Source organism: Oncorhynchus mykiss, chromosome 19, assembly GCF_057628025.1.
Source record: "Oncorhynchus mykiss isolate SJ-2025 chromosome 19, ASM5762802v1, whole genome shotgun sequence".
Lineage (NCBI taxonomy): Eukaryota > Metazoa > Chordata > Actinopteri > Salmoniformes > Salmonidae > Oncorhynchus > Oncorhynchus mykiss.
Genome location: NC_143040.1, coordinates 41,365,619 through 41,378,658, shown reverse-complemented (window position 1 = coordinate 41,378,658; position 13,040 = coordinate 41,365,619). Strand labels below are relative to the sequence as shown.

The 13,040-nt window shown below is 47.4% G+C and overlaps 1 protein-coding gene across 1 annotated transcript in view; it reads left to right on the top strand.

Annotated features, from left to right (window-relative positions):
- Positions 1-13,040, top strand: part of kiaa0586 (KIAA0586 ortholog) — a 125,446-nt gene that overhangs the window by 54,208 nt on the left and 58,198 nt on the right. Inside the window, exons 13-16 of the mRNA XM_036954655.2 lie at positions 2,843-2,915; positions 5,373-5,666; positions 6,781-6,958; positions 9,443-9,625. Of these exons, the coding sequence (XP_036810550.2) occupies positions 2,843-2,915; positions 5,373-5,666; positions 6,781-6,958; positions 9,443-9,625 (728 nt within the window). The remainder of the gene's footprint in view (positions 1-2,842; positions 2,916-5,372; positions 5,667-6,780; positions 6,959-9,442; positions 9,626-13,040) is intronic.

Here is a 13,040-nt window from a genome sequence, read left to right as displayed (position 1 = left end):
GTTCTAATCCCAAGGATTATACATGGTGTGAATGATAAGTCTGTCCAGAGAACAGGCAACGAGAGGAACCATAGGATTTCAACATAAAGGAAAGTACAGTGAACGGGTTACTCAGATGATGTCATCACATAGCAACCACACAACACACATTACTACGGTATGATGTGTTTTCAGTTTGTTTTTTTAAATGTTGGCTCAGTGGGACACTATTCCCTCCACCTCGTATTATAATATAACTAAAACCAACCTGAGCCAAAATGGCAGCTCGTACGCTGATCATCTCCAAAATGGCAGCCGGCCGATAATCAGCTCTGAGCTAATGTCAGAGCATGACAACACAAACACACTGATTGATGCAGCTGCCCCCCCCCCATAATGGCGTTAGTCTTTTCCTTCATTGGAAAGGTCACAGGACTAGGCTGCCAGATGCTCAGGTAAGGGGGAGGGAACTGTAGCGGACGGCTTGACATCCCCCTCAAATGTGACTGGATGGTTGCCTGGTGGATTCAGTCATTTGTATTGCATGACATTGTAAAATGAGGCAGGGGTGTGACTTAATGCCATCTATTTCCACACAACATATTAATGAAGCCATTTGCAAACAAAAATGTGCCTCCATCTCAATTGCTCAAACAAGCGTGGCAGTCTGTGCTCTGCTTACTTGTGTTATAGCTCACCGGGTGTGTTCAGTGAGAACACACTTGGACGGGCGTCCTGGCCCCGGTCCACACCTGTCTCTGCCTGTCTGCAGTATCTGTGTTCCTAGAGTTGGTGGACTACTTCCACTATCACCACTCCACAGCGCTCTTGTTCTTTTTCAAAAACTGTTCTCGATTAGATTTATTTCCTCTCATTTCTTTTGTTTGGCCTCTCCAGCGTTGTGCTGCCGGACACATGCTGTCTCTGGCTTAAATATGAATCCCGATATCCCCCGTCTGTAAATTAGAAGCAGACAGCCATTTGTCCACGACCCTTGGCAGTTGGCACAGACAGTTGTTTGAATTTTTCAAACTAAACATTTCTCGGCAGGGGTTCAGGCAGCCTTGTCTATTGTTGTTTCTGTGTTGGATTACAGAATAGTTGAGTCGTGGTGCTCTCTCTCCTCGACCTCATAGACAGTGGCGCACAGTTCCTGTTTTCCATATTCCAGAGAATTTCCTGATGCTGTTCCAATGGGGATATTATGCGTGCAGACAACTATCATTAGGCCTAGTTCTGGTCATTTCTTACCATCTGTATGAATCATTGCATATTGGCTGTGTGATTCCCAGGCCTCCGCTTTCAGCTCTCATTTAAATGTTTTACATTGAATTTTGTCCAGCAGTTGATACGTTTGCCATCATGGACAAAAGCCTGTTACAATAAAGGTATTATCAGGCATGGTGAACATTCTAGAATAATAATAGTTCAGGTTTGTTTTCGAAGCAAGTCGTTTACTGAAGGTCACATGCTGAACTGATGACTGACACACTTGGGCGGCAGGTAGCCTAGCGGTTAGACCGTTGGGCCAGTAACCGAACGGTCGCTGGTTTGAAAACCCAAGCCGACAAGGTGAAAAATCGGTCGATGTGCCCTTGAGCAAGGCACTTAACCCTTATTTGCTCCAGGGGCACCGTACTACTGTGGATGACCCTGTAAAACATCACATTTCACTGCACCTGTGACAAATTATTATTATTATTATATATTTTTGTGTCTGGAGGCATCGCCTGATTAGGTAGATCCATCCCAGATCACACACTCAAAGAGACACCAGGGCTTGGAGCTAATGCAGCCATGGAGGGTAGCTTCATCTGTATGGGTAATGAGGTTTGGGTCTGTGTCAATAAAGCTCAACTCCCTCTCCTCTACCCTCCACTCTTCCTCTCCCCTCCCAATTCAGCCAGCTGCTCACCTCACAGCAGAGACCAGACCCCCCCCCACCCCCCTCACTCCTCAGGATCTCAGAGGGAAAGGGAGATGGCATTTTTCTGCCCAGAGACAGCGACTCTCTCCTCAGCATCAAAATGAGGAGCTAGCTGCCTCCCTGCCTCGCTGACGCACACACACACACACACACACACACACACACACACACACACACACACACACACACTTGCGTAAACACACAGACACACAGCAGCCCTGGTGGGCTTTCCTCACTGAGCTGCTGCATTGATTCTGAGTTCTGGTAGGAATCTGTCAAGCCTCAGTACCCTCTCTCTATTCCTTGTTCTGTCTGGATGGCTGGCGCGGTGCTACAGAAATACAAAAGGAGAGGAGAAAGTGGGATCTGCATAATGTGGTCTTACCCTCTGATTATATCCCTCTGGCGTTCTCATATCCATAGCTGATGAAGTCAAATCAAATTGTATTTGTCACATGCTTCGTAGACGACAGGTGTAGACTAACAGTGAAATGCTTCCTTACGGGTATCCAACAATGCAGAGTTAAAGATAAAATAAAAAGTAAAAACAACATGGCTAGATGTAGGGAGTAGAGAAAAAAAAGTGTATTGATCTGTTGTGCTGATGACACAGTACAGTATATTAGGGATATACTAGATCATCTGGTTCCAAGTGTGTGTTGATATGGGTAGACAGACGATGCTCTAGCCTAATGGATATAGCCAGCTACCGGTTTAGTTAACATGAACAGTACGCACCCATTCCCGTTATTATGACACATACTTAGTGTTTCCTCATACGGAAACACATCAAGTGCTGTGTTACGAGTTCACGTTGATATGGTTGAGTGTCCTGGGAAGGGCAATACTGCGTGATTTATGTTATGCGGTGTGGATGGGGGTAAGTTGGGGACGTTGGCTGCAGCTCCAGCATGGTAAAGCATCCATGTGTTCCAGGGACACCACAGAAGAAGTCAGGATCAAGAAGACTGTGGATGCATGGATCAACGCCCTGAGCAAGGATATCCAGGTGAGTCATTTCAGAAGGTCACCCTGAGTCATTTCAGTTGGTTTGTTCCAACTGCCGTTTTTGTTTTTGGTCCAGTTGAATCAGCATATGGTGCACAACATTCATGTCCAGTTGAATAGTGCTAGATCAAAGTGTCTTATGAACACCCGACACCCCATAAGATATTACATTTCGTTGACATTACTCTAAGTAGTCTGCCAGAGTGGTATGCGATCCAGAAAACTATATTTTTCAAGTCAAGTCTTTCAACTTATTTTCAACCCTTAGTCCTCCTCTGAGAGATCAAAATAATCCATGCAATTTGGTTTAAATGCTCCGTGCTGTTTGAAAGTAAATATCTCGGCCGCAAAAGCCGCGAGGGACTGAGTTCAGCCGCCCTTTTTTCTAGGCTTTGCAGCAGAGAGCATATTCCAACTGGTTCTCTTTTTTTCTGTCTCATTTTTGAAAAAAGCTTTCTGGCACAGTTGAGAATTGACTCAAACTCCGAGTTGATGGTTCACAATTTCACTGTGGTAGAAGAAGAGTGATGCTCCATACAAAGAAGAGCATTTGAGCAGCGGTAAAGACTGCTGACTGTGCCAAATAAATGTCCCCAGGCTTTCATGTCCTCACGTCCAAATATCTACAGTACCAGTCAAAAGTTTGGGCACTCCTACTCATTCCAGGGTTTTACTTTCTTTCTTTTTAGCTATTTTCTACATTGTAGAATTATAGTGAATGTTATCAAAACTCTGAAATAATCTTGTAGTAACCAAAGAAGTGTTAAACAAATCTAAATGTGTTTTATATTTGAGATTCTTCAAAGTAACCACCCTTTGCCTTGATGAGAGCTTTGCATACTCTTGGCATTCTCTCAACCAGCTTCATGAGGTATGAATGCATTGGAATGCATTTCAATTAACAGGTGTGCCTTGTTAAAAATACATTTGTGGAATTTATTTCCTTCTTAATGCGTTTGTGCCAATCAGTTGTGTTGTGACAAGGTAGGGGTAGTATACAGAAGATAGCCCTATTTGGTAAAAGTCCATATTATGGCAAGAACAGCTCAAATAAGCAAAGAGAAATGACAATCCATCATTACTTTAAGACATGAAGGTCAGTCAATCTGGAAAATTTCAAGAAGTTTCTTCAAGTGCAGTCGCAAAAACCATCAAGAGCTATAATGAAACTGGCTCTCATGAGGAACGGCACAGGAAAGGAAGACCGAGTTACCTCTGCTGCAGAGGATAAGTTCATTAGGGTTACCAGCCTCAGAAATTGCTGCCCAAATAAATGCTTCACAGAGTTCACGTACATCTCAACATCAACTGTTCAGAGGAAAATGCATGAATCAGACCTTTATGGTCGAATTGCTGCAAAGAACTACTAAAGGACACCAATGAGAAGAAGAGACTTGCTTGGGCCAAGAAACGCAAGCAATTAGATCGGTGGAAATATGTCTTTTGGTTCCAACCGCAGTGTTTTTGTGAGACGCAGAGTAGGTGAACGAATTATCTCTGCATGTGTGGTTCCCGTGAAGCATGGAGGAGGAGGTGTGATGGCGTGGTGGTGCTTTTCTGGTTACACTGTTTAGAATTCAAGGCACACTTAACCAGCATGGCTACCACAGCATTCTGCTGCGATACACCATCCCATCTGGTTTGCGCTTATTGGGACTGTCATTTGTTTTTCAACAGGACAATAACCCAACACACCTCCAGGCTGTGTAAGGGCTGTTTGACCAAGAAGGAGAGTGATGGAGTACTGCTTCAGATGACCTGGCCTCCACAATCACCCAACCTCAACCCTATTGAGATGGTTTGGGATGAGTTGGGCCACAGAGTGAAGGAACAGCAGCCAACAAGTGCTCAGCACATGTGGGAACTTTCAAGACTGTTGGAAAAGCATTCCAGGTGAAGCTGGTTGAAAGAATTCCAAGAGTGTGCATAGCTGTCACCAAGGCAAAGGATGACTACTTTGAAGAATCTCAAATATAAAATCTATTTTGATTTGTTTTAACACTTGTTTGGTTACTACATGATTCCATGTGTTATTTCATAGTTTTGATGTCTTCACTATTATTCTACAATGTAGAAAATAGTTGGGAGTTTTTAAACCCTTGACCAAACCTGTGACCAAACTTTTGACTGGTACTGTATATAATTAATCTGCTGAACCTGAAGAAATTTGTTTCAATTACGTCCATGGGGTGCGTCCTAAATGGCACCCTGTTCCCTCTATAGTGCACTACTCTTGTAGTGCTTTATAAAGGGAATAGGGTTCAAATGTGTCTCATGGCTGGATGTTGTCTGTTACTTGTCTGTAGCATCTGAATCCATTGTCTTTGGGAGAGGCTTTCAGTTTTAGCTGAAGAAGACAATTACCATTTCTGAACAAAGGACTATCCCAAGATAGGTCACTAAATGCTGTCCTCGAGTAAATCCCCCGTTGCTTGGTTGTTGTCTTTTTTTGTGGCAGGCCGACATTACGAAAGAAGACCTTGTTGCTCAGACGAGAGCTAAAGTCAAAGAGTCCTCTGCTGCTGCTGCCGTGTTGCCCCAGAAAGACAGAGGGACCAAGAAGGACACCACCACCTGTAGGCTTTATGACGTGAAGAGCAGGAGTCAGACTGGTGGGCCTCGAACAGCAGGAAGTAAGCCTTGTCAGAGAGCCGGCAGAGGACAGACAGAAAGCACCGAGGAGCTGAACAACAGACGCAAACACACCGCTGGCCCCAGTGTGAGGCTGAGACCATCTCCATCTCATCAGGCGGTGAGCTACATGACAGCACTGAACCTGCTCTCTATTCCCTGTGTAGTGCACTACGTTTCACCAGGGCACTATATAGGGAATAGGGTGCCATCTGGGACAAAGACGACTGCTGCCCTGCCAGCTCTCAGCCTCTCAGCTCGACCCAATAAATTCAGCCTTTGACAGCACTGAACCACACACCCCCTTCATTTCACTCATCAACAGACCATTAGCAGCGTGACATCACAGCCCGTATCTGTACTGTCTCTTTGAACACAACCTGCTGTCTTTGCTTTGGTGAAACCCTTTGTCTACTCATGTCATCTGTTTTAGTGTTTCGAGTGTTGACCGACTTGTCGACAGGAACCGAACAGCAAGGTGGTCGCACCACACCGTCGCGTGTCCTGTTAGTCTTCCCATCTGGACACACACACGCCATTTCTGAAGCCTCCGCCACGTCGGTTCAACGAAATGAGCTTTTCTAAACGGGGCCAGACGTTTCCTCCCACATTGATAAGAAGCACGACACCTGAACCAGACAAAGAACGAGCCTGCTTATCGCCAAGTTGCATTCCTATTTAATGCTTAATGGCCGACCGCGTTGCCAATGAGCCCAAGAACAACGTGGAGACCGAACCGAGCGACCCGGACAGTGCTTAGTATAGTTTACCCCTGTGTCAGCTCTATCCACTTTCAGTTTCAAGTTTTTTGGGGTCATATATACGGCGGGTGTAGAACAGGTCAGTGACATGCTTGACTTGCCAGCTCTTTCCCAACAATGCACAATAAAGCTAGTAACATTCCTCAGAAATAAAGCATGTGAAATGGCAGAGGAGAAGAAATGAAATATGAGAATGCAGTTGTACAGGTCTTCTATGCAGGTCAGTGCAGTATCCATGTGGCCGTTACTTTGTGTACAAACCTGTTAGGTGTTCTCTTTATTACGCAAGCACAGGAAGGACGAGCCACACGGACAGCGCTTCAGATATAAGGTTGAAAGAAAATAGCTGGAGGCTGAGAAAAACAAGACTCGGCATAAGAATCAGTGGCGCTGTAGTGCAAAAAGTAGCTTCATCGGTTCCACACACACACACACACACACACAGTAGTGTTTCATAGTCTATTCCTATTACAGAGTCAGTGTGGAGAGATGATGTCAAACCAGGATGGAGAGGAGTATTTGGTGAAACTGTATGGGAAGGCTCTGTACGAAGGCAATCGGAGGACACTGAAGAAAGGGCCCTATCTCCGATTTAACTCTCCCTCCCCAAAGTCCAAAGCCCCTCGGCCAAGAGTGGTAGAGAGTGTGAGAGGTGAGTGGTAGAGAGTGTGAGAGGTGAGTGGTAGAGAGTGTGAGAGGTGAGTGGTAGAGAGTGTGAGAGGTGAGTGGTAGAGAGTGTGAGAGGTGAGTGGTAGAGAGTGTGAGAGGTGAGTGGTAGAGAGTGTGAGAGGTGAGTGGTAGAGAGTGTGAGAGGTGAGTGGTAGAGAGTGTGAGAGGTGAGTGGTAGAGTGTGAGAGGTGAGTGGTAGAGAGTGTGAGAGGTGAGTGGTAGAGAGTGTGAGAGGTGAGTGGTAGAGAGTGTGAGAGGTGAGTGGTAGAGAGTGTGAGAGGTGAGTGGTAGAGAGTGTGAGAGGTGAGTGGTAGAGAGTGTGAGAGGTGAGTGGTAGAGAGTGTGAGAGGTGAGTGGTAGAGAGTGTGAGAGGTGAGTGGTAGAGTGTGAGAGAGGTGAGTGGTAGAGAGTGTGAGAGGTGAGTGGTAGAGAGTGTGAGAGGTGAGTGGTAGAGAGTGTGAGAGGTGAGTGGTAGAGAGTGTGAGAGGTGAGTGGTAGAGAGTGTGAGAGGTGAGTGGTAGAGTGTGAGAGGTGAGTGGTAGAGAGTGTGAGAGGTGAGTAGTAGAGAGTGTGAGATGTGAGTGGTAGAGAGTGTGAGAGGTGAGTGGTAGAGAGTGTGACAGGTGAGTGGTAGAGTGTGACAGGTGAGTGGTAGAGTGTGACAGGTGAGTGGTAGAGAGTGTGAGAGGTGAGTGGTAGAGAGTGTGAGAGGTGAGTGGTAGAGAGTGTGAGAGGTGAGTGGTAGAGAGTGTGAGAGGTGAGTGGTAGAGAGTGTGAGAGGTGAGTGGTAGAGAGTGTGAGAGGTGAGTGGTAGAGCGTGTGAGAGGTGAGTGGTAGAGAGTGTGAGAGGTGAGTGGTAGAGAGTGTGAGAGGTGAGTGGTAGAGTGTGAGAGGTGAGTGGTAGAGAGTGTGAGAGGTGAGTGGTAGAGAGTGTGAGATGTGAGTGGTAGAGAGTGTGAGAGGTGAGTGGTAGAGAGTGTGAGAGGTGAGTTGTAGAGAGTGTGAGAGGTGAGTGGTAGAGAGTGTGAGAGGTGAGTGGTAGAGAGTGTGAGAGGTGAGTGGTAGAGAGTGTGAGAGGTGAGTGGTAGAGAGTGTGAGAGGTGAGTGGTAGAGAGTGTGAGAGGTGAGTGGTAGAGTGTGAGAGGTGAGTGGTAGAGAGTGTGAGAGGTGAGTGGTAGAGAGTGTGAGAGGTGAGTGGTAGAGAGTGTGAGAGGTGAGTGGTAGAGAGTGTGAGAGGTGAGTGGTAGAGAGTGTGAGAGGTGAGTGGTAGAGAGTGTGAGAGGTGAGTGGTAGAGAGTGTGAGAGGTGAGTGGTAGAGAGTGTGAGAGGTGAGTTGTAGAGAGTGTGAGAGGTGAGTGGTAGAGAGTGTGAGTGGCAGAGTGTGGTAGAGAGTGTGAGTGGTAGAGAGTGGTAGAGAGTGTGAGTGGTAGAGAGTGGTAGAGAGTGTGAGTAGCAGAGAGTGGTAGAGAGTGTGAGTGGCAGAGAGTGGTAGAGAGGTGAGTGGTAGAGAGGTGAGTGGTAGAGAGTGTGAGTGGTAGAGAGGAGAGAGGTGAGTGGTGGAGAGGTGAGTGGGAGAGAGGTGAGTGGGAGAGAGGTGAGTGGGAGAGAGGTGAGTGGGAGAGAGGTGAGTGGGAGAGAGGTGAGTGGGAGAGAGGTGAGTGGCAGAGAGTGTGAGTGGCAGAGAGGTGAGTGGTAGAGAGGAGAGAGGTGAGTGGTAGAGAGGTGAGTGGTAGAGAGGTGAGTGGTAGAGAGGAGAGAGGTGAGTGGGAGAGAGGTGAGTGGGAGAGAGGTGAGTGGGAGAGAGGTGAGTGGGAGAGAGGTGAGTGGTAGAGAGGTGAGTGGCAGAGAATGTGAGTGGCAGAGAAGGTGAGTGGCAGAGAGGTGAGTGGGAGAGAGGTGAGTGGGAGAGAGGTGAGTGGCAGAGAATGTGAGTGGCAGAGAGGTGAGTGGTAGAGCAGAGAGAGGTGAGTGGTAGAGAGGTGAGTGGTAGAGAGGTGAGTGGTAGAGAGGTGAGTGGTAGAGAGGTGAGTGGGAGAGAGGTGAGTGGGAGAGAGGTGAGTGGTAGAGAGGTGAGTGGTAGAGAGGTGAGTGGGAGAGAGGTGAGTGGGAGAGAGGTGAGTGCTAGAGAGGTGAGTGCTAGAGAGGTGAGTGGGAGAGAGGTGAGTGTTAGAGAGGTGAGTGGTAGAGAGGTGAGTGGCTCACCAGAGATCTCAACAGGCTTGTCTTCCCACAGTTGTTCATGTGACGTGTTCTCTCTGTCGCTTCCTTTAGCACTTAATCACGAGCTCTCTCTCTCTCTCTCTCTCTCTCGTTCTCTCTCTCTCTCGTTCTCGCTCCCTCTCCCTCTCTCTCTCTCTCCCTCTCTTTCCCTCTCTATCTCTCTCTCCCTCTCCCTCTCTCTCTCTCTCTCTCTCTCTCTCTCTCTCTCTCTCTCTCTCTCTCTCTCTCTCTCTCTCTCCCCCCCCAGGGGTGAAGATGAAGTCATCGAAGACCCAGACCAGTCTCCCCCATGGACGGTCAGTCTCCTCTCCCCTGTACCCGGCCATACCCAAGGAACCTCAGTACATCTTCAGCCCGACCCGTGGAGGAGCCCAGTACCCCCCTGGGACCTCACTGGAGGGGTACCTCATCCCCATGGCCATCCCACTGGGTGAGACTGGACTCTACCTGGGGCTGATATACCCATTTTACACCACCGTTCCGACCCTTACTGTTCTGACTCAAACACCAATTACAATTTTCCCATTGGAAGCTAGCTAACACAACTCTCTTGTTGACATCGGTCTTATTTTCACCCCTTTCTCTACTGTTTGTTGGCTGTGTCTCGAAGGCCATCTCACTGCAATTAAATGGTTCCCGGGCTGACCTATTACAGGAGTGCGGTGCCTCAGTGCGTGGTGTGCCACTCTGTTCGTCTCCATCCTCTCTCAGCTGAAAGGTCACTGGATTGTGACACGGACCAAACACACACGGGCACAAAGTAGTGTTGAGGGGAGACGAGGAATCTAAAGGCCTTAATTAGTATTACAATGAAGCTTCTCAGTTTAAGGCTTCATTCTAGCTTCTTTTCCCTCTCTCTTTTTCTAATTCCGAACCTCTATTTGAATAAACTCCAAGTAGGTCCTGGCTCTCTCATTTGTTTGAGGAGCTGCATCTGATCGACTGCTTCTGTACCTTTTTACAAGGTAGCATGTTTCCTTTCCTCGAATGATAATGACCTCGCCTAAACTTCTAGCAACATTCGTTGAATTTATATCGTTATTTTGAGAAATATGTTTATTTTCTATTTTGGTTTAAAAATGTACGATAATATCCTCAGCACCTCCACACACACAAAAAGCTAAATGGGCATTTCTGAGAGGAGCTACAGTAATAACCTGTAATTGGCCAGCAGCCAAGTCAAATGAATGACGCTCATATCTGAAATGGAATCAAATAAGAATTAAATCAAATATTTTTGTTCAAACAGCGGGAGATCATTTGTCTCTTGTCTCCTGTCTGCTTTGTTGACCTCGAGTGCCGGTGGGGGTTTTTCAGACGGAGAGAACAAAAGAAGACCGGTAATAGCATCTGCAATGCAGTGTCTCTCTCATTACTGTGTTAGAGAGAGGGACAAGTTCCTTTACTCTCCAACACAGACTCGTCCCCATGTGTTAGTGGGACACGCAAACACACACACTTGTTAGTGTTGGGAGTGTCTTGATGGTTCCCTCTCAAGGACAATAAAGGGTGATTTATCAGTGTGTCTGTCTGCATGGGGGTTTGCCCGATTCCTACCCTTCGCAGCACCGTAATGCCATCCCATAGTAAAGCTCTCTAGCTGTTATGCAGTCTATAATCTGAGTCTATAAGTCTGGGTAGCTAATTCTGACAATTACGTTCCTATAGCAGCATATATATATATATATATACACACACACTCAGACCGACTGCTCTGCTCTGCTCTCCCAGTCCTAACCCCTTCCAGACATAAGTTACCATGCTCATCTGAATATATATATATATATATAATCAATGTCATAAATGTGTACTGCATGCAACTCCCTGGTTAAACACAACACAGCTTCCGTATGGTGTTTCTATATCTATGGCATCACCATATCTATGCAGGACTTCCTGTTTCAGGTATCATTTCAATACTCTTTGCGCCGGTGAGACAGTGAACCCAGGGGGAGACCGAGAGTAGAGGCAGAGGGCACGTGTGGTCTGGAGTCTGCGGCACTACCACTAGACCAGACTCTGCCACTCCTAAATAAGTAGGCCTGAGATGAAAGTTTCTGGCTCCCATTAATAACTGATGAGGATGGTAACTTATGTCTGGAAGGGGTTAGGACTGGGAGAGCAGAGCAGAGCAGTCGGTCTGAGTGTGTGTGTTAGCTAGTCAGAGACCGTGTGTCACGTTGTGAGGGTAGAGATTAGAGCTGGCCTAATTCTTCTTCTCTGGCTGTGCATCCCCGGGGAGGGAGGAGGCCTCCAGGAGCCTGCCAGCCCTTTCATCTGCTACAGATGCTCCCGCTCCCACTCTCACTCCCTCCGACACACAGAGGCACAGCTCAGGACAGCCAGCTAGCTCACTGACTGCTCCCCCCCCTCGTTTTTTTTCCCTCTCTCTCTCTCTCGTTCTCTCTCTCTCTCTCCCTCTCTCTCTCCCTCTCTCTCTCCCTCTCTCTCTCTCTCTCTCTTTCTCGTTCTCTCTCTCTTTCTCGTTCTCTCTCTCTCTCTCGTTCTCTCTCTCTCTCTCTCGTTCTCTCTCTCTCTCGTTCTCTCTCTCGTTCTCTCTCTCTCTCGTTCTCTTTCTCTCTTGTTCTCTCTCTCGTTCTCTCTCTCTCTCTCGTTCTCTCTCTCTCTCGTTCTCTCTCTCTCTCGTTCTCTCGCTCTCTCTCTCGCTCTCTCTCTCTCTCTCTCTCTCGTTCTCTCTCTCTCTCTCTCTCGTTCTCTCTCTCTCTCTCTCTCGTTCTCTCTCTCGTTCTCTCTCTCTCGTTCTCTCTCTCTCGTTCTCTCTCTCTCTCTCTCTCTCTCGTTCTCTCTCTCGTTCTCTCTCTCGTTCTCTCTCTCGTTCTCTCTCTCTCTCTCTCTCTCTCTCTCTCTCTCTCTCTCTCTCTCTCTCGTTCTCTCTTTCTCTCTCTCTCTCGTTCTCTCTCTCTCTCTCTCGTTCTCTCTCTCGTTCTCTCTCTCTCTCTCGTTCTCTCTCTCTCGTTCTCTCTCTCTCTCGTTCTCTCTCTCGTTCTCTCTCTCGTTCTCTCTCTCGTTCTCTCTCTCGTTCTCTCTCTCTCTCTCTCTCTCTCTCTCTCTCTCTCTCTCTCTCTCTCTCTCTCTCTCTCTCGTTCTCTCTCTCTCTCTCTCTCTCGTTCTCTCTCTCTCTCTCTCTCTCGTTCTCTCTCTCTCTCTCTCTCTCTCTCGTTCTCTCTCTCTCTCTCTCTCTCTCTCTCTCTCTCTCTCTCTCTCTCTCTGTGCTGTGCTGGAGACAAGTCTTCTATCAGAGTGGTTGGTCAGACACATTGGAATCTGTGTGCTGCTTTTCTTGCTTGTGAACCCCGTAGGGTATCAGTGTACAGCAGCAAGGCCACACTTTCCCTAAAATCACTCCACACACTGACTTCTTTGTTTCCCATCTCGTACATGTTGTTGGTCACTGGGTTTGAATAACAGCATTCTGCATCCGTTCCTTGTGTCTCATTATCTGCTATTTTGGCTTGGTTCTCCTTCCAGTTCTATTTACATTCGACCCGTCTTGGGGCGAGGAGGACGACTGCAAATGAGCTGGGATGGTTTTCCTGTACTGCCAGCAGTTACACAACCGACCAACCCTGCCCACGTGTTTTCCATAAAAAGTACTTGCACATTCCAAATGACTCAGAGCCACTTGCTCCGAATGAACTAACAAAAAAAGAAGTCCCCCTTTTTGGATGTCCTTCAGCCAAATGATGGAAATCATAAAGCTTATGTTTCCCCAGCTACGGGCTCAGAGCTGGATAAACAGCTTTCTGTCGTCCGCTGTGCTCCGAGCAGATTTACGTTAATGTAATCCTGTGTGTTATATTACAGGGTGGGAGGGGGGGGATGTT